This window comes from Glandiceps talaboti, chromosome 1 (genome assembly GCF_964340395.1).
Source record: "Glandiceps talaboti chromosome 1, keGlaTala1.1, whole genome shotgun sequence".
NCBI classification, from domain to species: Eukaryota; Metazoa; Hemichordata; class Enteropneusta; family Spengelidae; genus Glandiceps; species Glandiceps talaboti.
The window spans coordinates 10,660,600-10,688,409 of NC_135549.1; the positions used below are offsets into that span (position 1 = coordinate 10,660,600).

The 27,810-nt window shown below is 36.3% G+C and overlaps 1 protein-coding gene across 1 annotated transcript; it reads left to right on the plus strand.

The window, feature by feature from the left end:
- Window positions 1-27,810, plus strand: LOC144432992 (aminopeptidase N-like). The gene is made up of 17 exons (XM_078121308.1): window positions 1-659; window positions 15,200-15,470; window positions 16,313-16,433; window positions 16,796-16,950; window positions 17,542-17,655; window positions 18,476-18,610; window positions 18,988-19,119; window positions 19,362-19,534; window positions 20,752-20,846; window positions 20,976-21,109; window positions 21,746-21,949; window positions 22,253-22,329; window positions 23,576-23,686; window positions 24,603-24,764; window positions 26,087-26,215; window positions 26,918-26,987; window positions 27,457-27,810. Exons 1-17 carry the CDS (start codon window positions 1-3, stop codon window positions 27,808-27,810), a joined length of 3,096 nt encoding a protein of 1,031 aa, XP_077977434.1.

Sequence of the window (27,810 nt, forward strand, 5' to 3'; positions counted from 1 at the left end):
ATGGTGAGGATGGAAACACACGAGCTTGAGGAAGGTTTGAATGTTGATGTATTTACGACACGAAAACGGACAGTTTATATTGCGGTTATTGTGGTCGTTCTGTTACTTGCCGTCGTAGCGTTGGCGTTTTTCTTCATTCCTAAACTGTCAACTAGATCCGGTGTCTGTGAACTTGTAACCAACACAACCAAGGGTGAAGCACTAAAACTGCCTCCTATTCCGCAGCCACAGAACATACCAACGCCGCCACCACCAGAGCCGTTCGAAGGCCGCCTACCGGAATCATTACGACCAGAACACTATGTAATATGGATGAAAATATATATGGACACAGAAGATGGTGATCGACGTCACTCATATGATGGCAAGGTCAACATCACTTTAAAATGTACCAAGAAAACAAAGACAGTTAGGATTCACTCCAAGATGCTTACTGTTGACTTTGATTCTATTCAAATATATCGCCTATCAAATCTGGACAAATTGAATGTTGGCAATGTTGGTGTAGACGAAGTTTACGATTCGTTGATCATCAAGAGTAGAGAGAGTCTCCTTGCTGGGGAAGACTATATCATCAGTATCAATTATCGTGGTGAGCTGAGGTCAGATGACCTTTTAGGATTCTATGTCAGTTCATACAGCGATGAAGGAAAAATAAGGTAGGTAAACATCATAGACAAATAAACTCCTGACTGCAAGCTATTGTTTCCATCCTATATATGACGTCAATATATATAAACGCTCTCTTTATCGAATATTGTTAATTAAGTTGTCGTCATCTTCATCTTCTTCTTCATCATCATCATCATCATCATCATCATCATCATCATCATCATCATCATCATCATCATCATCATCATCATCATCATCATTATCACCACCACCACCACCACCACCATCACCACCACCACCACCACCACCACCATCATCATCATCATCACCACCACCACCACCACCACCACCACCACCATCATCATCATTATCACCACCACCACCACCACCACCACCACCATCATCATCATCATCATCATCATCATCATCATCATCATCATCATCATCATCATCATCATCATCATCATCATCATCATCATCATCATCATCATCATCATCATCATCATCATTATCCCCGCCACCACCACCACCACCACCACCAAACATCCATTAAAACGAAAAAGACTAACCTTAGCATATGTGTGCATATTTCAGTTATTTCAGGTAGCATTTGTTTTCAAAAAGGTCTACATTGTAGTTTTGTTAACTTAACACAAGGGGAGCAAGAAGAGATGCTAAACTACTTCGTTTAGCAAGAAAGTCTTTGCTGTCATGGCAACATTTACGAGTTGTAGACCATGCACGTATCGTTTGATAGTATCAGAAAATAGCGCTAACACTTTAAAGTAATATTGCCTTGATGTTGGTTTTAAAAAAGTACTTTTGGGCTTGAAATGATGTGGATATGACTAGACGTTTTTCATTTCCTGTTTATGTCTACGTATATTATGTGACCACCTTATTCATTGACTTTCATTGTACAGTTTGTTAGTAGTTGTGAGCTGGTTCACTGACTAAGCTATGCATACATCTTACAGTTACAAATTTCGACGTGAAGCAATTCTTTGTTAACGAGCCAAAAGCCATACATATACAACGTTGAAGCCTAATATGCACTGAAAGCTATCAAATCATTGGTTTGTATTTTTGTCAACTGTGGATTGTTTTGTTTTTCGTTTGAATATTTCCTGTTTAATCAGGTCACAATCACAATAGAATGCATTGCCATCTTTGCTTCCATTTCGTTGAAGAATGTTATCCACAACACTGCACTCTTTGAATATTCAGTAAGAGACTGAGCAGAATTTACGACAGGAGAGGTGGGGATGAGGAGAAAATATGTTGGCCAAATTCTTTTTGGCGACCCCCCAAGCGCTCTCTGAAATATTCGAAGAACTCAAGATTTTCGTAACCCCTACTCTACCGATAGCCACTCTGATACAATTGAAATGTACAATTGTATGTGTACACTGCAGGTGTACAGTAACGCACAATAAAATTGCACGTAACAATTGACTTCAACGTTCATAGGAGAATCTACACAATTAGATATATATATGGACTACATAGCGAGAAATCTTATACTGAGCACCATCCTATACTAGATACTTTGACAGAATGCCTTCATGGTTTTCCCCCCAATCTCGATTTGGGTGAGACAGGTTCACAATGGTGGCTGCTGTAGGGGAGGATGTTCCCCTCCCACGGTGAATTTTCTTTTGAAAATAAGAACATGTAGGAGGCCATTTAGAGGCATAAAATATGATCAAACCATACAGTCATATAATTTAAAGCCATAATACCTAAATATGGCTTCAACACATAGATTAAATCAAATATACTCTTGGTCTTGATCTCAGTAAATATATATAGTTGTTCTCGTTTCATATATATATATATATATATATATATATATATATATATATATATATATATATATATTTATATATATATATATTTATATATATATATTTATATATATATATATTTATATATATATATGTATATATATATATATATATATATATATATATATATATATATATATATATATATATAAGTCAGACACATGTTCTTGCCTATGATCACCTGTTTCATAATTAATTATATGGAAATGAAGTTAACGTTAACCTCATTTCCATATAATAATTATAAAGCAGGTGAAAATTAAATGTACATGGTAAACGGCTGCTTCTGAGGTTTACTAATTAAGGCAGTATATTTCAAATCCCCCTTTCAGACCAGTGGAATTTTAAAGTCTTTTTCAAGCTAAAGGTTTTCGAGGCTCCATTTTTCTTTTCAGCCCCTCTTTCGTAAATTCTGCCAGTTTCTTAAAGATGGTAGTAGAGATGAGAGTTACGGCGTCTAGACAAGTCTTGCCAAACACTGTGTAAATAGTCAATACATATAACCTACTTTTTAGATAAGGAATCAGTTAGTTTCTTCTTTCGTGTTTGGTTTATAGATGCATTTTTCAATCATCATGTTATTCAGCTGGAACTGTGTAGTACAAATTGTGCTCGTGGCGACAGAGTAACTCTTTAAGTTAAATCACCCATCATTAATATTAATCTCTTAACGAAATGGTCTATGGATTGACAACGTTTTTTCTTTCCTACTTTGAACAATATTATCCCTGTATTTATGAAAACATCAGTGGAAAAAAATACTCCCACGGTTCCCATAATAATTGTAACTTGATATATTTCGCCGTACTTTTACCGTCAACTACCACTGTGCAACACTAATTTGTATCTCTCAGGATAACATGTCTTAAGATTGATTTATATTCATCTATTGCAAAGTTTAGGGAAATACTGAATATATATTTGCTGTCTTCATTGAATGAAAAGTGGAAGACAGCAATTAAGGACTTTTAAGTCTTGTCTGTTTTTCTTCCCTTCTCAGTCTCTGTATATCGACAGTGTATGAAGTTGGTAATATTTCAGGCCGCTTAAGGGATCAATTTCGTTCGTGCTCTGAAAGTATAATGCAAAGCGTAATTGTACCGTTTTCAACGTGTATTCAGTCCCAGAGCAGAATTTGAATTACTCGTACAACACTGAAGCACGTAGAGAACAAGCCACTAATATCTCGGTCCCCAAGCGTAAAACTTTCCTAGGAATATCATTTACTCCTATTTATTTATCATCTTCCGTCGGCGATACATATTTTCCCCGTTACATAAAGATATCTGAAACATCGTTAAATTGATAGTGAGCGAATATGTTTGTTTCTGATAATATGACTTCAGAAAACAGGGTAGGTTGGAATTCTATCTGTTTTATTTTATTTATTTATTTGCAGACTATAATTAAAAGACATGGAATGTAGCAAAGTTTGCAAAGCTACAGAAAATTTAGTGTGAAAAAAAAATGCTGAAATTTACATGGTAATCAAACAAAATATCGAGAAAGAGAGATACGATTTAAAAAAAGCTTCACGGAACGTATTTGAAGTCAGAAAAAGTAATTATTTGCATAATTCAGTTATTATGCCGCAGCAAGAAATTTCATAAGAATTTTCGCGGTTATTTAAATAAACTCTATCCTAAGGAAGTTCATCATAATCTTTTAAAGCCACGGTAAACTTAGATCGTACATATTTAATTTGTAGTCTAGATAGGAATTCGTAAATATGTAGGTTGATTATATTTTTAAAAAAATGTTTTTGGCCTCATCTGGTATTTTGGTGATTGAAAAGGAGTGCCAAGGAATACGTTTTAACCCATACCAATATATGTCATCGAAGTCAACTGTTTATATATACCCTGTTTGTTTCTTGGTGCTCCACTTAAAATGTTTTGTGTTAGCATGATAGCGAAGGGTATTTTTTTTCGCATTTTCTAATCTTGTCATCTGAGATACGAAAGATATGGCGGTTGAAATATTTGATGAAAATGACAGCAATAGGAATTTTGATAATAATTCACTCATGGTGTCGGTTATGGTCCACGCGGTTCTTCTTTAGTATGCTTAATGTGCATCACGGGACTACACTACAGTAGATATCAATGGGAATTTATGCTCATTGTGTCAGGGGTTTAACGGAGAAAACGTGAATTGTAACCCCATGATAAAAATTGATATATTTCAAACTAAGCCTTGCAGCTTAACTTGTGTTATTTATTTAAGTGTAATCTTTCAGATTGTGAAATTATGATGGCACGCTGTTTAGTATGATAAGTGCGTACTTTCTACAAGACTAATGATAAATTTAGTGAGTCATGTTTCATGTGGCGTTTATTTCTTAGACACATAAAATAATTCAATATTTAGGAAGGAAATATGGCCTCGTAATCAAACAAAGTAAGGACGACTCTCCTCTATCGTTGTACGTATCTTAAATGGCCTTTTTGTGTCATAATACTGATTGTAATATTTAACTTATAAAACATCAAAATAATTAGGAAACATGCACAACGACAAATCAGACAACACGTAAAATATCAATGCCATGATCATGATTATTTACGTGTTCATGTAAACAAAACAATAGTTTGCCATGTCACTCCTAATAAATAAATAAATAAACACTTATATAGCGCTATATCTCCAAATAGTGTTCATCGGCACTTAACAGGAACTATTTTTGAAAGAAATAACATTAAAATATCAATTATATATCATAACTACTCCAAGTACATGAACACCTTAAAGCTGGTGTAAAATTTGGTATTAAAGATCAGTATACTGCATAAACATCACGAGCTCCTCTACAAACTTAACCCCGTACGACATGGAATTTAAAAAAAACAATGGCACCACCTACAATTTCACTCAAACATACAAACTGTTGATTTAATCTTTGTCAATACGACCTAGTTTAAGAGAAAACAAACCACTGGAACTTAAAACAACTTGACCCCCTCTGCTGCACAACAAGTCTGATCCAGCTAATGTGAGTTAATTGGCGGAACAGATTTCAGTCACGAATCTAGCTGTGTAGATTTATATACTAGTAAATCAAAGTCGACCGTGCTACTGATGAGATTGCGAGTGACTAACTCGGGTATTCTACCTTGTAATTATATCCGGCCTGCTTCAAAATAAACAACTGAAAATACAGTTTAGGATCACGTCTGTAGACTTACTGCGTTGCTCGTTATGGTCAATGGATTAGAAAATGATGCATTGATTTCTTAGTTTGACTGGTAACTCGGCGAGACTGTCAATGACTATAGCCTACATTATATGACTTGAATTGGTTTCCATCAAGACACAAAAGACGTTTCTAATACAAAAGGAGTGTTGAGCTTACTTACTGTTCAGAGCAAAAAAAAAGGGAAATCACATCTACGAATGCCAACAAACTATACATGAATGTGTACGATAATGACTTAACCTCAGACTTTCGTCCAAATTTTAACAGTAATTGGCGCCACCTGACAGGGTCTACTTTAGTTGGTTCTGGTCACCTGAGTATATATTTCTATACCGTATAAGTTTGTTTACAGATTGCAGACATGACACTTCGTATATATGCATATACTGCACAATGAAATCCCATTGATTCACTACAAACGGTAATTGTGGATATATACATCTGCAACAATGATTACAATATCACTTTGGCTGCAATTGGTCTTTGATATCATTTATATTACATTTACACGTATATAAGCTTATCAAGGAATCTAACAACAATCTTCAAGAAGAATCAAAGTTGAAAGGTACCAAATGAAGAGAAAATAGATATTTATCAAAGGCAAACGTCAGAATTAAGTGCTATAGAAAATTGCAAACCGTTTGTTTGGATAAAAGCCTATATTATATAACCTAGAAAAGTTACTTCAAAGTCATTCTAATTTATAAGTTGAAATTATTGGTGTGAGTTATACTGTTCATGAAGATTACACACTTTGGATGTAAAATATTGACGTGTCGTAAATACATATCTTAGGATAAATAGGCCAACTGCAGCAGCACAAAATTATCGCATGGAAATGTAGTGATGGGCACTAATATCATTCTGTTGTTACACAAGAACATATCTACCTTTTAGATTTGACTTTGAATATAAAAGTATGTGGCACAGGTCAATACAGGCCATGATAATTTGACCCAGGAAAGTAAGGTCAAGACAACATAGCAAGCTCATATCTTATAACTTGAACCCAGACGCTCAATTAATTTGGAATAGAGGAACAGCTGTGAATGGAATCCCATTCTGTCCACAAGGTCTTAGTAAGTTACATCTGTGAACTGATTACACAAAGCACCGTAGCAGTGCCCTCTGGCCCTGAAACAAAAAAATAATTCTAACAGGCACAGAGAAGGAGAACCTATGTGACCTGCACAACTTGAAAAACCATGGGAATTGTGTCACTATTGACGGGATGCTTCCTGCCCTTTGGAAGACAACATTCCAAGACCTATTGTCGGGTCACTGTCTATGGGTGTCAATTGCACCGAAGAATGTTTTAAAGAAACACTTGATCTGTACTGTAGGCTTTATGCTGCCTAACAAGTACTGATATCTAATATCTATCCCACTCAGTCTATGGTTGTCTGAACCTCTATCTTAACAAATAACGGCGTTTATGTTTGGTCGTATCTGTACTACTGCTTTCTTTTTATCAATAAGTTTAATGTTTCATTGTTCTGTGTTTATATCATTCAAACAAAGTGTATGTACATAGTATGGTATACATGCATGCACTCTATTGCACTTGCTATAATAATGATAATGTTCATTTTTATATAGCACTTCCCCACAATTTGTTGAGTAAGAAGATGAGGCATGTGCCTCGCAGCCCCCATTAAAGAGTTTATTTTTTTCCACTGCCCTGCCACAGGAATGTGAAAATATGTTTGTTACATGGATGTGAACATCATGGTTGTTCCTGCACATCCCTGTACCATAGATGTGTCCCGCACACCTCGTACACAGTTGTGCACATCAATATACCAGCTATATTGGAATCATCATTCCATGTAGCAGCTCACATCCAATCAGTACTGTGGGAAAAAGCTCTTATACATGGATGCTGGAAAACTCTATACTGCATTGCTATGTCTCATATCCATGTTACATAGATGTTGGCATACCACTTAGGGACCAGTCAGTTTCGCCAGCCTGGGGGGGGGGGGGGGGGGTAGGTGGATTCTTCCATCGGGCCGACAAAAAATCACTGACCCCCACCCCTATCTGTAAAACCGAAAAAAGGCTGACCCCCCCCCCTATCACTTTTAAAACATGATGACCCCCGCCCCCATATATCATATTCACAGGAAAGGTATTTTTTGATCGTGACTCTGGACTGTTTGACCGACTTGCAAATACTTTTTAAGATTCCGGGATATGACTATCATATTATTATTGACTACACAGGGTAAATACATTCCAAAAAGAGTTTAATAACATCTTGACAGTGAAAGGTAGGGGGAAACTTGAGAAGGGAATATGTACTCTTAAAAATTTTGAGACTATTCAGACACTTTCAGACAATAATTCCCAAGCTTTACAAGACAACATCAACATGTAAAAAACAATGTTTTGTGACATATTGTGTGAGCCCCTGTTAATTACTACTCGTCCACGTCAGACAATTAGACGTCATTCAATAAAATATATGTTGATGGTCAACATCCCCTGCAAAAATGGCCAAAATCAATACCCTGGAAAGTTCTAGAATTTTTGTTTTGCTTTAGGTGTATGAACCCTGATGCACTAAGTCTGAACTAACTATTGTAAATCCTGCTATTTTGTCGCTGTATTTGAATATGTCCACGTTGTCTCTGGCACGTATTGGGATTATAAATCACCTCAAACTTTCACTAACAATTTTAATTCAATATTGATTTTAAAGAGCCAATATGGATTAAATTTCAGACCATATTTAATTGAATAATTTAGGTATTATACTGTAATTACAAAAAATAACCGACACGTTTTCGGGAGACATGGGTCGAATTGTTCTGAATTACAAATAATTAGGAAAAGTGAGACGCTAGTTTCTTGCAAATGATGGAAATTATGAAAACCATTAAATTTATGTGATTGGGTAGTTTTGGTTTATATTACGTCCTGTTTGTTCAAGTGATCCTGTTGTTGATGGAAATCATTAAATCTACACAGTTTGTGTGTTGATTGCGTAGTTTCAAGTTTAAGGGGGGAAATGACACTTCTCATTTCATTAGACATTCTTTTAAAAGGACGCAGTCTGTAACTTTATGGTTCTTGGTGGTTACCCTTGTTTCACATTGACATATCCACCTACTGAAATGTAATGTATCATGTCCAGCAACTTGTAGTCTTAGAGTGCCAACCAGGTATTTAGATATGTTATACAGAATTTCCGAGTCATGTCACGAACAGTTTCATAAAACACAACCCTAGTCACTATTGCTAACCTTTTTGCTCATATTCAACCACCTCCACCGTACTGTTTCGACGCCAATTTGCTCCTTAAATTTATTAAGCGTATACCATGTACGTACATTTGCACATCTCCATACGATGGGGTCAGAGGTATAGACTGTGTATCGAAATGTATGATTCATCATTTACTATTATACATGTTCCCTGGTTTGAGAACAGGTTATGTTCATATTTTAACAGTTGTTGCGATGTATTGCACCATTTGATGATGTCATCATTAAAGTCTGACGACTTGAAAGTGGTATTGTTACTTTTTGATCTTCGCACTCAGCTGACAGATCAAGTAACTACACTCGGATAACTCTCACATCTCACATCTTATGTACCGAGATCACTTGAACTGTAGGGAATTAGCTCAGACTACACACGGGTTCGTGTTCAAGCCGAAGGTCTACACTGAAACCATGACAAGCACTTAGCATATGCCTCGTTCGTTGATTTGCTCCAAAGTGCCTGCCTGCTGCCAATTCCAAGTGTAATCTATCTTTGTCATTGAAGTCCAAATTTACATAACAACGCATGTGTATAACCAATTTGCAAAGAATCAAATCAAACCATCTTAAGTCTTCAGGAGGTGTTACCATGCCCTAACGACTATTCTCAAAACATTGATAAATGATTAATTATGTATCAAATGTAGACTGTCGTCTCACATACTCGGCTTGGAATATTATGGTCTGAATCCGATATCCTTGAGAGAGTCTGTTGACCTTTCAGTTGAAGTGGGACACGCGATTTAGTTAAAATATAGAATTTACTAAAATTATGAATGTGTCATCTGTGACAGTATAGCCGTCGGTTACTAGGGCAATTAATACACCAAAATAAACATACTGACTCAAAAATAAATTTGGTTACACATTGTTATATGATTATTAGCTAATAATGGTAAGTTATTATATTTAGTATGTTTCGAATAAAATTTTACATTAGATTAAAAGCTACAATAGTATGGTTATTACATGATGATAATGTAAGCTAGACAAAGGCACCAAACTAGAATGTGACGAGTTGTTTGCTGTTCCATCAATAAAAATGATGAAATGTACTTATCCAAAGTACCTGTACCTGAACTATAGTTCAAATATGTAGTGAGTGATCGACAAACGATAGCCATTTGAACTGTTACAAATACATCCTTTAGACATTTTATAATCATGTATCATTTTACAAGCGGGGTAGAGATGCTGCAGCACCGACGACTCCTTGCTAGGTTGGGTAAAACAAACCGTCAATTAGTATCGACTTTCCAATTATAGTGTCTAATACTTGCAATTAAATGTTGAACGAGCTCTAAATTGCCCTTATCGTTCCACCATCCATCATTTTGATCACACAAGTTAGATCTAAACGAGACAATAATGGCTTCACATTTACACAGTGTCCGTGCTGAGCATTAAACAAATATTGTATTTCTTTTACCTAAGACTTGAAAACCAAATGGAGAATACTGCGAGGATACTATACCATAGCTTTCGGGTAAATATTATCAGAAAAATAATGAAAAATTTACCCAATAAAACATTTAATCAAAATATTTACTGACAACTTAGACGTGGTAGAGATTGCTTTTGTTACTTTAAAAAAAGAAGAACAAGAATGCACCCGGGATAACAAGGTTCTGAAAACAAACAAAAAGTACCCTGAATATTCGACTCTCAGACGCTTGGACTACAATAGTACAATATTCTCAAGTCACATAATCTATCACCAAGCACTAAATTGATACATAAACGCTTGTAGTATTCTAGCATCTATGATAAAGGTGTCGATAACGTAATGCGTGTAATAACCCAACATTGTAAGATACCCAACATTGTAAGATACAGATAACGTAATGCGTGTAATAACCTAACATTGTAAGATACAGATAACGTAATGCGTGTAATAACCTACATTTGTAACATTCTTAGATACAGATAACGTAATGCGTGTAATATTCTAACATTCTAAGATACAGATAACGTAATGCGTGTAATATTCTAACATTCTAAGATACAGATAACGTAATGCGTGTAATATTCTAACATTCTAAGATACAGATAACGTAATGCGTGTAATAACCTACATTTGTAACATTCTTAGATACAGATAACGTAATGCATGTAATAACCTAACATTCTAAGATACAGATAACGTAATGCGTGTAATATTTTTGATTAAGATTTGTGTCCTTTATCGACACGTGGAGGTAACGTGTGCCAAGTACCGTTCCGTAAAAAGTTCCTTTGCTCCGATCAGTAAGTCGAATATTCCGTCACTTTCTGCCTAGTCGGGTTTCTAAAGGGACCAAGGATTTGACGAACCTAATTATGTCTGGAAAAGGAAAAGGAAGTGGAGCAAAATTTCGAAGCCAAAGAATTGACTGTACATCTAATCAAGCTCACTCGAGAGAGAACATGGCGCCCAGGTACGTCGACCAGATGACAACAATATCAATAAATGAGGCCACTAGTTTAGACGAGAAAGTCGATCAAATTCTTGGTAAGCTGAGAATACTGGAGCCTCATGATTTTAAGGCCTTGGAGAGAAAAGTAACAGAACTGCAAACTATTACTGAATTTTGCCATTACCAGGTTGAAGAAATGACTGAAAAGGTGCTGAGAAATGAAGACGAGCTAATGAAGCTACGCTTACGTAATACAGAACTTGACGACTATATACACACGGCGTGAAAACTTGCGTTTCTTTGGAATACAGGAGGAAGAAAAAGATGATACTGATCAAGTTCTACAAAACTTCATCTCACGCGAGTTAGAAATTGATGCACAAAAAAATTAGAGTTCCAACGGGTCCATCGCACCAGAGCAACAAGGTAAGGGAAACCACGTGGTATTATAGCCCGTTTTCTAAGATTCAAAGATCGCGGTTAGATGTGCAGGTAGGAAATTATAGAGAAAACCTTTCTCCATTAGAGAAGATTTCAGTCAACCAACACTAGAGAAGAGACGTAAACTAATCCCGGTGATGAAACGGTTCAGAGAAGAAAATAAACGTGCGGTATTAGTGGCTGATAAACTATTCGTTGCTGGAAACCGGTATGAGCCTCTGCAACATTTAAATTCAGAAATGAGTCAATTCGCGGTGAACAGGCCATTAACTAGAGCGAACAGAGACATAGACTGTATATGTTTCTGTTCCTTGAATGTTCACGGACTGGGAGAAAGAAGTTATGAACTTGAAGGCGACGACTTCTTAACGATTATTATAGGTTATGATGTGATATTTCAAGAGACGTGGCTGATCCCTCAGGTCAATATAGACATACCTGGTTTTACTTATTACATAAATTCTCGTAAACTAAAACATGCCAGAGCAAAGAGAGAATCAGGAGGTTTGCTTGTTTTAATCAGAGATTGTTAATAGTAAAGTGTATCGATATTATAGAAAATGGTGTTGAGGATATGATTTTAAAAGTTGGAAAGTGTGGTTTACTAGCTACAGGGTGTATATATATATGTGGGATTTACATAGCACCGAAAAATTCAACCTTATATCGAAATAGATAACAGGACCAATTTGAATTGTTAGAGCGTTTTGTTGAAATTGTTTTATAATAAAGGTGGCAATATTATTTGTGGAGATTTAAATGCACGTACAGGAGAATTGCCTGATTTTGTTGTATCAGATAGTGCAAATTACATACCTTCCGAGTTACTATGAAGTAGATTAAACAATTAAGTGTATTTAGAAAGAATATGGACAAGAAAGTAAATAGATTTGGTGAACGACTTATAGAATTATGTTTACAGTCAAAGCTTTGAATCGCAAATGGTAGACTTGGGAATGACCTGGTTGGAATTTTCACATGTTGTCAACCAAGGAGAGAATTCTTGCAAATTCTAGCTCAGAGGAATGAGTATAGATGATTATGTTGTAGCATCTGAAAGTACATTGCCAGAAATTTGTGAATAACACTATTCTGACCATGTCCCATTGTCTTTCACCATTAAGCCCGGCGCACACTAGAGCAATTAGCTGAGCAAAATTTCACTCGTGACAATTTGCTCAGACCGATTCCTCATGTGTGGGGGCAAATTTTCATGAAATTTTGGTCATTCGTGGCCGTGAGCCAAATATCAAGCGTGTTTGATAATTTTGGCCACGAGTGACTTTTTGCTCGTGTGTGCGCCGAACGTGAGCATTTTGCTCACGACTTTCTCTCAAGAGAGCATGCGTGGCGAAATCCAAATCAAATGGGCAAAGTTTGTTCTTGGAGTTACACAGCACACAACAAATACAGCTATTCTAGCAGAACTTTGAAGATACCCAGTAGAGCTCGGTCGACAATTAGATACAGTATCTTACGTTTTTGGCACACAACATCGAAGTTACCATCTCACAAAGCACTAAATGACGTAATAGCCCCAAAATGGGTTAGGTCTATATCAAAAGGGTTGATTTTCAATGCCTGTGACCAGGGAACATTGTGGAGTAATCCTTTGAGTATTTGCATTGCAACATGTATAAGTGAAAGGGTACAATCTCTGCAAGGTTTTTTATGATAACCGTAGAAATCCAACGCAACAAAATAAACTTAGGACGTATAGAACATTTTAAACCCAACATTTATTTCAAACCATATCTTGTTATTTTGAAAAATTTTCAACTCCGACATTTTTATACAAAGTTTAGATGCTCCTGTCATAAGTAATGATCGAAATGGGTAGATATATAAATATACCAGTAGAAGACAGAATATGCTGTGTGGGTGGCGCCAGTGAAGTGGAGTCTGAAGTTCATTTTTTGATCAATTGCTCTAGGTACAGTCAACAAAGACACAAGTGGCGACTGCAAAATTGATAATAGATTGTTTCAGGATCAGGGGCAGTATTTGATTTCCGTTTTGTTTTGCATTGCAGTCTTTAAATATATATATATATATATATATATATATATATATATATATATATATATATATATATATATATATATATATATATATATATATATATTATCAACTGTTTTGTGCTTTTGGCTCACGTGACCAGCTTTATTCGTTCGTATGTATGTTTGTAACCCTCCTCCGGGGATAAATGGGGGTGTGTATTGGAATAAAGAAAGTCTTGACAATATTCTAACATTCTAAGAAACAGATAATGTAATGAGTGTAGTATCCTAACATTCTAAGAAACAGATAACGTAATGCGTGTAATATTGTAACATTCTTAGAAACAGATAACGTAATGCGTGTAATATTGTAACATTCTAGGAAACAGATAATGTAATGTGTGTAATATTGTAACATTCTAGGAAACAGATAACGTAATGAGTGAAGTATTCTAACATTCTAAGAAACAGATAATGTAATGCGTGTAATATTCTAACATTCTAAGAAACAGATAACGTAATGCGTGTAAACTTGTAACATTTTCGGATACAGATAAAGTAAGGCGTGTGATAATCTAAAATTCTAGGGTACAGATGATATATGCGTGTAATATTTTAACATTCTAAGATATAGGTGACGTAATCAGTGTATTAGTCTAAAATTTTAAGATATAGATGACGTAATGTGGAATATTTTAGCATTCTTTAATGCAGATGACGTAATGCGTGTAATATTTTAACACTATTATGATGCAGATGACGCGATGCGTGTAATACTATACATTCTACATGCAAATGACGTAATGTATGTAATATTTTAGCATTCTTTGATGCAGATGACACAATGCGTGTGATATTTTAGCATTCTTTGATGCAGATGACGTAATGCGTGTAATATTTTAACACTATATGAACTTAGATGTAGATGACGCAATGTGTGTAATATTTTAGCATTCTTTGATGCAGATGACGTGATGCTATACATTATACATGAAGATGATGTAATGTGTGTGATAGATATTCTACGCTACAGATGGCGTAATGCGTGTAATATTATCCCGGAATATTATACATTCTATCATACTGATCACATCGTGCGTGTGATATTTATATAATCTACGATACAGATGGTGTGATGCGTATAATATATACATACTACAGTATAGGTGAGAATACGATTCCAAGAGCTTGTCCGATGCCTTGGGCTTTCAGACCTTTATGAAAGTGTAGCAAAGAATGTGATTTTGCAATGTGAGTTTTGAAGGAACAAAGATGCGACCACAGCAAATGATCTCAGATGAATAAAATGTGATTACGTTATTAGACCACGAAGGAGATTCCGTCTCTACGGGGCCCCATTAAAAAGTTGGAGAGTTATACCGTGCATATACGCTTGTAAACTTGAAACTCAGTTTCACTGTGTGTTTGTTTGCAGATGGGTGGCATTGACCTGTTTTCAGCCCACTTTTGCTCGGAAAGCGTTCCCGTGTATGGACGAACCACATCTTAAAGCTACTTTTGACATCATCATAACCCATCGACCAAACAGAACAGCGTTGTCAAACATGCCTGAATACAGAGTAACAGATGACGGCGAATGGAGAACAACATACTTTGATACCAGCGTTCCGATGTCTACCTATCATATATCATTTGCAATACTTGATTTTGAACGCATTGAAAAAATAACACCCACAGGCATTCAGGTTGGACATTTTTGTATATGCAGCTAACCATTGAATATATAAAATACGTAGAAATAGTTCGTAGTATATCAGTACGTATATCTAGTGCTGGAAAACATGCTCCGAAATTCTAAATCTGTAGGGTTTTTTTCAGTATGGATAATTCCTTTGGCACATGTTTAGCTTTTAACCCATCTATCAAAGTGGTATTTTTCGTTGAGAACGGTGTCTTCACAACGTTTTGTTGTTCATGTATTGATTTACATCTTTTTATTAAGTTTAGACAAATTATGAAAGTTAATTTCAAGGCACTTCCTTTAAGCAATCCAGCTATTACTAGTATGTTAGCCCTATCGGCGCAAAATGTTACGTCATTATAACTACTACATTTGTTGAAAATATTTGGTCATATCGGTACTGGTTTTGTTAGACCTTCCACGTAAACCTGTATGTCTGTATAGCGTATTTAGGAACTGACACCTACATACGCAATGAAGTGTTCCAAGTCTTCTTATAGTAATTATTTGTTTGTGTCGGTAATCTTGATTGAACATGTATTAAAGTCTGGTAGCCTACAAGCCAAGCAGAAAAAATTTGACGACTGCACATGCTAAATACATGTCGTTCACCATGAATGCCCGTTATGCGACGCAGTTCTAGCCATGAATGCCCGTTATGCGACGCAGTTTTAGCGTTACCATATATTTCAAAATTAATCTTATGCCTTTGACATTGTATACATTTAACACCGTTTTCCCTTTTATCAATGTCTTGTTGTTGTTGTTGTTGTTGTTGTTGCTGTTGTTGTTGTTGTTGTTGTTGTTATTGTTTGTCAACATCGTTGTTTATGCTGCTGCCCTTAGTTTCGTGTATGGGCAAGTCCGAGCAAAATTGCAGAAGCTAGCTATGCCCTTGAAGTAGGTGTAAAGATACTGTCTTTCTTTGAAGAGTATTTTGAAATACGTTATCCTATACCAAAAATGGGTAAGCTACATTATTATTGAATAATAGCATGGTCACACAGAAAAGAAACTTTAAATATGTAGATAGATAGATGGATGGATGGATGGATGGATGGATGGATGGATGGATACTTGGTAGGATGGATGGATGGATGGATAGATAGGTGGATGGATGGATGGATGGATGGATGGGTGGGTGGATAGGTGGATAGGTGCATGGATGGGTGGATGAATCGACATACATATATACATATGTATCTATCTATGAGATAAAAATAATCGTTGATATCGTCAATTTCAGAGATATCACTACCGTTCATCTCTGCCGTGTATCAGTATAGAATTACTATTAGAATCTGTACATTCTATAATCTATTTCTGTAGACATGGTTGCTAGCCCGGACTATGCTTCGGCTGGACTAGAGAACTGGGCACTTATTGTTTATCTTGAACCATACATGTTATACGATCCTGCAACACAGTCCCCAGAACAAAAGTTTCAAGTCGCGACTATAATCGCTCACGAGTTGGCACACATGGTATGATAGATAGAGTTTCTTTATGTAAACACATTAGCCATTCTGTCAGGTTGAACTACATCGTAAATTGTAATGATATTCAAGACATTACCTTTGTATTCAATCTTCACTATTATAAACTACTGTACTTTCCGTTTTAAACATTTCATCTATCGACCACGTGACTGCACTTCATCTCGCATGTGTCAAATTCCTCGATTGCTTTAATAGTGGGGGTATTTTTAGCTAGTTTAAGACCAACTTTCTCGAAAAAAACCCACATCTTCATATTCTTTCTAAAGCCAAAACCAAGGTGATTAAAAGATCGTATTAGGCAAACCCAGGGAAGCCAAACAGATCCGCTAAAAAGATACTGTGCTGTTACACAGCTCGCTGTCAAAGTGCTACAAATTCTGATTATTGATTCTTAGTAAACCTTTACATTTTTCTAGTAGGATTTATTACAAGTAGTGAAATGCTTGTCTCCACACTACAAATGCAATTCAAAGGGACTGTGATCTTTGCATTTCGCTATTACCACACAGCTGAATAGAGTTTCTGTTGTTGCAACTAATTCATGTGTTCATTGGTTTATTTATCATTTCCATGCAGTGGTTTGGTAACATGGTTACACTAGATTGGTGGGATCAGCTATGGTTAAATGAAGGTTTTGCTACCTTCTTTGAATACCCAGCCGTTGACCACGTACATCCCGAGTGGCAAATGGTAAAATCGACTGTTTAATCTCTACTAATTATACTTAACCTTAGAGTTCACTCCATACTCGATATGTTTATATCTCTTAACTCTTACTCCTTGTCCAATCTGATTAAAATCGAATTTAGGAATATACTAAATTTCTTTTAGTAACCCTTATTTATTTTGTATGTTGTCGTTTATATTTTCATTTTCTCGTTCTGTAAATGTCGCCTCTTCGATCAGTTCCAAGCCTCTTTCTAGGAAGAGGGGATCAATCTCAGAACGACAAAAAACCGACACAATACGAAATTCAATGAAATAGAGGTAAGTAATGGAAATCTAGCCATATTCCTACATCAGGTTTTAATTATATTGATTCTAGTCGTGTCCTTGTTATCGTGGTAAGACAATGTTATGTATAAGATACAGGATAGTCAACTATATACTTATTCATTTATTCCACGGTATATCGACAGCCCTTCTAACGATGACGTCATTTGCGAGTCACCTTTCGTCGAATATCGCCACTCGCCCCCCCCCCCCGGTGACAATCAAAGTTACATCCATTGCCATATTAATAGCAAACACGCCCACTATCGCTTTCAGACAAACAGACGGGTGGGCAGACAGAGAGACAGGCCTTCAGACAGAGAGACAGACAGACAGACAGTCAGTCAGTCAGTCAGACAAACAGACAGACAGACAGACAGACTGACGTATGGACGGACAAACAGGCAGGAAATGGACTGACCTACTCATACACAATACATGTATATGTTAAGCTAAGCGAGTTACATTATAAAGTCGTAATATGAATGACTTTCAAAATCTCTCCTTGATTTTATAGTGGGACCAATTCTTGACTGAAACCATACCCCTGGCTATGACTGTAGACTCACAACCTTCTAAATCAATGGTCCACCACGTTGAAGGGTGGACGGAAGAAGTCTGGGCCTTGTTTGGTTCAATTGCGTATGATAAGGTAAAACATATATATTTATATATTATCTTACATATCATTAGTACCTAGACTGTCTGTAGTAGTCTGGGGCTACTCTGCCTCTCTTAGAAAACAAATATGACAATTTTGACAAAATGTGAAAACGCGCAAATAGCAAATCAAAATTGAGATAACTCAACATTTGCCCGCTGTTAAGTTCACTGCAGCACTCTATTTCCTATATAAAGTGAAATTAAGACTAAGCAATTATAGCAGACAATGTAAACATTGTGTTACTCTACTACAATCTATCACGAAAACTTGATGCCATGTAATGTATTTGTTACGATATCTCTCCTAGAACCTAGAACCCAACTCCAATGCTATGAATACTCGATTATATTTAATCTCTTAACCAGGGTGCCTCGGTCGTTAGATCATTCAAGTCATTTGTAAGTGAGGAAGTTATGGACAGTGGAATTCGTGACTACCTAACCACTCATCTCTATGGCTCTGTTAACACCGATGATCTGTGGCAGGCTTTAGAAAAGGTGAGTTCGAACAAGACATACAGATTATTATTCGCAGTGCGCGCCCATGTGTGTGTATATATGTATGTATGTATGTATGTATGTATGTATGTATGTATGTATGTATGTATGTATGTATGTATGTATTATAGTTTCGTAAAAGTTTGGCCTATAGGAATTCTTCCCCCACTTAATTTATCCATTAATCATTTGGTTTTTTTTCTGGCTCGTACGTGTAACTGTTGGTGTGTGTTCAATTTCAGGCAGACAGTGACCATGGTGGTACTGATGTCAAGGGAATGATGGATAGTTGGGCATTGCAAGCAGGAGTTCCGGTAGTCATGGTAACCAGAGTTGGTCGGGATTCCGTAAAGATACAACAGTCACAGTTCATTGAGATTTCCGACGGGACGTTACAAGAGGATTTACAAGAGACGTAAGGGTATTCTTCTATAGTAACTCTGAGCTGATTAAACTGCTAACATTGTATGATATGATATGGACCAAAACTACTGTAACATTTACAACAATAAAATGGAAGTTATTGGGACGATAGTGATGAACATAAGATGAAACTTGGACTTCGATTAACTCGATGGTTATGCTGTCGTGTTTTATTATCAGACAACTGGTGTACGTATGTATGTATGTATGTATGTATGTATGTATGTATGTATGTATGTATGTATGTATGTATGTATGTATGTATGTATGTATGTATGTATGTATGTATGTATGTATGTATGTATGTATGTGTGTGTGTATGTATGTATGTATGTATGTATGTATGTATGTATGTATGTATGTATGTACCCTTAATTCAAAAGAATAAGGATGTTATAAGTCGTTACTCGGAGTTTCACGCTTCCTTGCGTGCCTGGTGATCGCTGAGGAAGCGCAAAACGCCGAGAGGCAAATTATAACATCCTTATTCTTTTGAATTAAGTCTATAATGCTCTGCTACTAACATTACACGTTCTCTCCAGTGAGACACACACACACACACACACACACACACACTATATATATATATATATATATATATATATATATATATATATATATATATATATATATATATATATAACTCGGTGAGTATCAATCTGCTATAAGACAGTGCTCTATACCGCAGTGGCAGAGCGTAATAGTTTTGGTAGTACTGGAACTCTTTCTTGGGTGTAACTCGGAGTTTCACGCATATTGCGATCATCAGACACTCAGAGTGTCTGATGATCGCAATATGCGTGAAACTCCGAGTTACACCCAAGAAAGAGTTCCAGTACTACCAAAACTATATATATATATATATATATATATATATATATATATATATATATATATATATATATATATATATATATATATATATATATATATATATATATATAGTTGTGGTAGTTCTGGAACTCTTTCTTGGTTGTAACTCGGGGTTTCACGCATGGTGCGATCATCAGAAAACTATTGCGCTCTGCCACTGCGGTATAGAGCACTGTCTTAGCAGATTGATACTCACCGATACACACACACACACACACACACACACACACACATATATATATATATATATATATATATATATATATATATATATATATATATATATATATATATATATTTTTTTTTTTTTTTTTTTTTTTTTTTTTTCTATTTCAGTCACAAGTGGAATATTCCTCTAACTTTCACCCACCAAGCGGAAAAGGAATTTCAAAGACCATCAACTGCTTGGCTACTAGCAGATAATGAAGAAGGTATGTGAAAAACACTTGCTGAGCCTTTCTTCCTTACAAGCTTCTGTAAATCGTATTCATTTTCACAGAATTTCACATCACCGAATATCCTAATTTATTCAAGTATGTACACTACCTTGTTTGACACAGATACTATCAAAATACAAGGTTTGTCTAATGATGATTGGATACTATTCAACATTAATCAAACTGGTTATTATCGCGTCAACTATGACGTCGACAATTGGAGAAAACTTGCCGAAGCTCTTAAAGAGAATTACATGGTAAGATATCGTTACATGTATGTATATATTATTAATTTTGGTCTCGACTGCCACTGGTACTAGTTCCCGAGGCATTTCATTTGATTGTCAATTCCAACGACAAAAATTACAGAATTTGCTTTTGTAATTACTGTTTTCCTTACTTTCGTATACTTCATTGGATTTCTCGCAATCTGTACAAACATATAATGAATCTGACAGTCTTACAAAACCTAATAAAAAACACTCACACATTACATTAAATGTGATGAATTGGAATTGAGATTAGAGGAATCCTATCGACTTGAGCAAATCTGATTCTGTATTGTAAATTCTATAAATCATTTCTGAAAGTGGTTGCTCCGACGATTTTAGCTGGGAAGACGGTATTGTCGATCAAGCAAGATAGTCATGTAGTAAAACATCTAGGTGAAACATTGCTCTCAGACGTTTTGAGCGACAACTGTTTATAAACCCCCCCCCCCCCACGAAGGTTGAGGTTAGACAGCTAAAGAGCCAGTCGATCACAACACACTGAGAATACGTAGCATCATCTATTTACTATAAACAAGATAGCCAAGTGTCTACTGAGAGATTGTTTCAAATACACAGGTGTACTATTAGAAAAAAAAAAGATGAATTCTTATTATTTCAAAGATATTTCCAACCCAAACACGTGCTGCATTATTGAATGATGCCTTCACGCTTGCACTGGCCGGGCATATTGAGATGGTGTATGCCCTGCAGCTGACAGAGTATCTTCACCAGGAAACAGAATACATTGTGTGGGAACTCCTTAAGCAACATCTACCGAAACTTCACGTTTTTCTTCTTAAGTCACCAGAGTTTGAGCTGTTTGAGGTGAGCAAAATATGAACGAATATCATGCATTCTTAATTTACAAATTGGGGCGGGGGAAAAGAATTTCCCCTGATATGGAAACACACATTCTTCGTTATTCTGTTTTACAGTGACCCAATCGGGTGTAATTTACATAAAGTGTAATTATGCGATTTTTTGAGGGGTAATTATAGCATCAGCTTATGTCCACTTTGATCAGTAAAACACAACTTGTATCACAAGCTCTCGGTATAAACTCTACATTCCCGTGTTCTGATGACGGAATAAAATAATGTGTACCTGTGTTGGTCTTGTTTCTTACAGAAATACTGGCGGAATAAGATAGCCCCATTGTATTCATCGCTAGGCTGGAATTTAACAACTAATGACCTTTTGGAATAGTAAGACAACAGACGTTTCTAGACATTCCCATAAATCACAATTATATCAATTGTCATTCTCTGCTTGCTTTATATTCTGTATATAACTTTATAACTCAACGTATTTTTTGCTGGGCAGGATCATAAGGCAGCGGAAACCTAGCTTCAAGCTAAGTAAGACAGACACAAACTAAAACCACTGTAAGTCTGTAGCAACATGTTGATGCATTTAGTCATTTAGTATTTATATCTACACAACAAAGGCACTGCTACCACCCACCTGTGTAATCTCCTATATCGGACAACAATAGTTTTAGTTTATGTCTATCTTAATACGTTTCAAGTTCAGCTTCCGCAGTAGTAACAGTACCCCCACCCTCTACTGTGAATTGATTTAGACTGTAAGATACGTCAGGTCGTTGTAGCAACGCCAAAGAAGCATTCTGTTAGGGTGCATCGACGGTGTATCTTATAGACCAGAATTGGTTAACTTGAAAGCAATAGTTCTACGTCGTGTTTCTTATATTTCAGAGATCTTCAAAGCATCTTTCATTGTGTATGTTTTTTAAAACTATAAATACTTGGACCTTTCATTAGGCTTGAGAGCTTATCTGTGAAATTCACGCTATTAAAATGACCATGTTTGTTTGTTTGTTTGTTTGTTTGTTTGTTTGTTTGTTTGTTTGTTTGTTTGTTTGTTTGTTTATGAGGCGACATACAAATGTTCACATACGTGCATCCTTGTGTGAGAATGTGACACAAAATTGGCAGGTAGAATCACAACAAAGTCGGCATATTTATGTAGTGAAAGATCAGATGATAAAATGACACACACACTCTCTCTCTCTCTATTTCTCTCTCTCTCTCTCTCTCTCTCTCTCTCTCTCTCTCTCTCTCTCTCTCTCTCTCTCTCTCTCTCTCTCTCTCTCTCTCTCTCTCATGTTGACCTAGCTCTTAAATATCGTTGTCCGGTAAAATAAATGCGAGCAAAGCTATAATAATTCTTCACATAACACCATATGTGAAATTTTATTCAAACGATCCCCAACTTTTATTATAAACATAAAAGGAGCCATTGATTCATGATAGTGATAAACGTTGTATCATCTCTAATAACAAACCGTTTGGTTTAATCACATGGAACGTTTACTTTACATCTAGTGTGGGTTACGAGGCGTTTTATAAATGTATAGTTGCCATAACAACTACACTCTTATAAACATTAGCACAATGGAGAATATTACACTTGCTTCTTCTTTTCTTTCAGTCGTAAACGATTACACGCAATCAAAGTATCTTGTGTGTATGGCAACAAACACTGCCTCAAAACATCACACCGACTATATCGTAACTGGATGAAGGACCCACAAAACAAATCGTGAGTATACTGATGAAATTCTTTGTTGTCAGGTTTGTATTCTCCTACAGTTACCCATTCATCATTTCAATGTGTATACGTAAGATATGAAGTTGATGGTGTGATATCTGTATTGTACTGAATGACACACAATTACTTCATTGAATACTACTAATACCAGCCATACAAACGCCTTACTTGTTAGATGCCTTGATTGTGCACACGTTATTTCCGCTTTGATAGTAAGGGAGTCTTCAGTACTTAGAGGGATGGTGGGGCAAATTTTACAAATCGGTTCTTGGGGGAGGGCCATATTTTAGAAAATGGGACAAGGGGAGGACCATATTTTACTTCGACTCATTTTATTGTCTAATTTTACATTTTTGGGGGGAATTTGGCTTCCCACTGCTGCCACATTGGTTATGGTTGGGATAGGGTTTAATAGTGTTAAGGTTAGGATGATAGTTAGGGTTAGGATTAGGTACCGTTATATAAGACCATGTCAATCAAATCGCTGCTTGTAGTCAATTATTTGTCAGGTGTGATGTGGGGAATTTGAAAGAAGTCACAGTGGGTCTCACAAAAGTAAAACAGGAACAGTTGGGTAAGATATTAGGGAATGTTGTGGACATGTTGAGCTCGGTCCTGGCGATATCGAGAGTGTGCCCGTCTACTGTTTGGGAGTTAACGTTCTGGCCTCCAGCTCAGCCGATGAGATCACAAATGCATGCACTATAGTGGTAGTAGTTGGGAAATAACCAATACCTTTTATACTTTCCATGTTTTGGTAGCGGTGGGATTACGTCCTTTAAACCATCGATGCTAAAAGACAACACTGGAGTTCAGTTATTATCAACTGATAATACACTAATACATCAGTCAGCTATTGAAAATGACCAATTCTTTACCCATAGCATGTTATGTGTTATTATCACAGGTTGGTGAGTATCAGCGCTTTGGCACCGGTATTATATTGTGCAGCAATTAGAAAGGGAGATGTCCAAGATTGGATGTTTGCACACCGCGAACTTACTAACGATTACTTTTACGATGTGACTATGGCAATGGGTTGCACCAGGGAATCGTGGCTTCTTCAAGGGTAGGGAGCTTGTTTATAGTACATGAACGCGTGTTATTGCTTAGATTATTGTTTTCCTAACGAAAATACCACACGAATCCTGCTACTGCAAATGTATCAATACACTCAGTATATGGTGTTCTTTCCATAAACTTAAGGTAGGGGGAATATATTCAAGTCACAACGTTGTTATATTTATGTTTATTTACTGTATAGAAGGAAAACAACAATCTTAGAAACATAACGCGCCCCTATGGTTTATAGATGTTTGTAAACGTCGTTTGAAAACTTGATTCACCAAATCACCATACCATTATGGAAACTATAGTGAGCAGGGGTCGTCACTTTACATACTGGGTATCTGAAGCTATCGTGGAAAACATAAATGTTATATTTGCATGCCATAACCCGTTTAGCCGCCTGTATAAACCTGGAGGACATGGAGCGCAATCTTGAAAACAGTAAGAAGTTTGTATTTGATGAAGTTACGAACGACAATTATGTCAAGCCTCCAGACTGGATAAGTTCAAAACAAAACTGAAGACTTATTTGTTCATCATTTAGCACTAAAGTGCTGATCGATCGATCGATCGACTGACTGACTGACTGACTGACTGACTGACTGACTGACTGACTGACTGACTGACTGACTGACTGACGGACGGACGGACGGACGGACGGACGGACGGACTGGTTGGTTGGTTGGTTGGTTGGTTGGTGGGTGGGTGGGTGGGTTGATTGATTGATTGATTGATTGATTGATTGATTGATTGATTGATTGATTGATTGATTGATTGATTGATTGATTGATTGATTGATTGATTGATTGATTGATTGATTGATTGATTGATTGATTGATTGATTGATTGATTGATTGATTGATTGATTGATTGATTGATTGATTGATCGATCGATCGATCGACCTGGTCCTGTGCTCTACCATTTAAACCCCTATTGCCACATCTTCTAACCAAGCTTGGGTAAACCTCAGACGAATTGGACACAGAGTACTTCAGTCTTGTCTACAGACGCTCATTATATGTATTCACAACACCTTGAATAAGTACGATTTTTCTTGATCTTCGATCGAGTGCTGATATTTGAGGTCCATTTACCTTTTTGTAAGTTATATGTAATGCGACTGAGCATGCGCAACGAAACAAAGCTGCCGGAGAACACCAATCGAAATCTTACTATTAGATTTGAGATTTCACTTTTGATGTCTTTTGTTATACAACCATAGAACTGGCTTTTAAATTACCTTGTCTTACTATTTAACTATTAGAAAAATAAATCCTCTTTTTGCCTTTTTTCTGTATCTTTTTTTCCTTGTTTTATAACAGGCACTTAGAAATGTACCACAAAGAGAACAGGACTTACAATGCTATAAGGCACATGGTACAGAAATCGGAACTTGGCTTTTCCGTCGCTTGGAAATTCTTTATGGAGAGGTTTGATGAACTTTTGCAAAAGTAAGTACTTATATATTTTGACATGTTTGATGTTAAATTACTAAGGGAGCATTCAGTAATTACAAACGTTGGGATCGAGTCATTACCGTAATTGATTCTGGGAAGTGGGTCCCTTTTTTATGTCTGACAACATTTTAATCCGTGTTTTTGAAATATTTGAACAGGGGGAAGAAAGTAAATTGAGGGAGGGTAATTTTTTTTAGGAAACGGAATTTGGTGAGGGTCACGTTTTACTCAACAGACCAGGCTTGATTACCCCCTAGCCCCCTGTAATTAATAAAGGCTCCCTAAAATAGTTAGTTTTTTGGCACATTTTACTGTAGTTAATTCTTCAATTTGATACTATGTACACTCTGGCAATGGAATTATGATACATATCATTTCGTTATGAACTAGTTACAGGTCTGTCAGTCAGAGTTGGAAATGCGAGTGCTTTAGATGGTAACTACGTACGAAATGAAACGAACGAGCAGTGAGACACTTTATCAGCGCCATATCAGTAGTAGTTGCTATGACGACTTATTGACGAGTGGAGCAAATCATTTCATCGATTGTGTTTCTAGTATTTTTTTTACATAAAACTGTATACTCAGTATAGCTATCATTCTGTGTACTCATCGGATGTCACGCTACTGTATATTTATGTATTTTGCCATACTTTCGTTCGTGTTCATATCTTTATTCATATCAATTTCATTACAGAGACGAGAGTGCCTATGACTACCTTGTGGAATTTTTACCAGTCATGAACACAGAGTCCGATTTAAACCAGGTAAGAGATGTCGACGTTTTGCAAATTATTTGGCCATTTTGGCTTGCAGACATTCAACTCTGTCACAAGCCCAGTTTATATGGGTACGGGAGGCTTTTAGCGTGTGCGTTTTTTGTAAAAACCCGTCCCAAATTATAAGAACCTAAGAGTGATGTTCTAAATGTGTCGTGTGTTTGAGGGCGCTCTACTCTGTCGCATTTATCATCCGCCGGAAAGCAGGAGGATGATAAACGTTGTTTATTTTCTGTTGCTATGTTTCAATAATATATACCTTATGATCTATAATATATTGAATAATACATTAAAGAATGATTTTGATTTTGAGCAATAATTATAAGCCTGTGTGTGCCTTCACATCAAACTACGGTCTTGTTACAAGTGTATTGTTACATTTCTCAGGTAAAATTCTATGACATGATGTTTGCTCAGTTCAAGTTAAATTAATCGCCAAATTCTTTTTTTTCTTCAGATCATGGAGTTTGGTTCTCGGTATAACGACATGCCGACAAGACATGCCACTGAATTTTACACGGCTATCGAGAAAGTTAAAAGTAATATTGCCCGGATGGACACAAATAGAGATGGTATTACACAATGGTTGGTAGATGTCACACGTGATATGCCGAATGACCCACCATACAGTGGCAAAGAAATATATTTAAGTGAGATAATGTCTAAACCAAGGAGACAAAAGAGAGAAGTTGGACGAGCTAGAAGGAGTATACCACGTGATTCTCATACATTTTCAAAGGAACAAATTCAGACATTTCGACAGTTAGTTGATCGCAGTGAAGGTCGTCAAAGTGCTCATTTCAAAGTTTGA

Coding starts and splice junctions, on each gene's coding strand:
- LOC144432992 (XM_078121308.1), top strand. CDS start 1: ATGGTGAGGATGGAAACACACGAGCTTGAGGAAGGTTTGAATGTTGAT. Junction 20,847..20,975: donor ACTAGCAGATAATGAAGAAG/GTATGTGAAAAA, acceptor TGTTTGACACAG/ATACTATCAAAATACAAGGT. Junction 21,950..22,252: donor CAGAGTTTGAGCTGTTTGAG/GTGAGCAAAATA, acceptor TGTTTCTTACAG/AAATACTGGCGGAATAAGAT.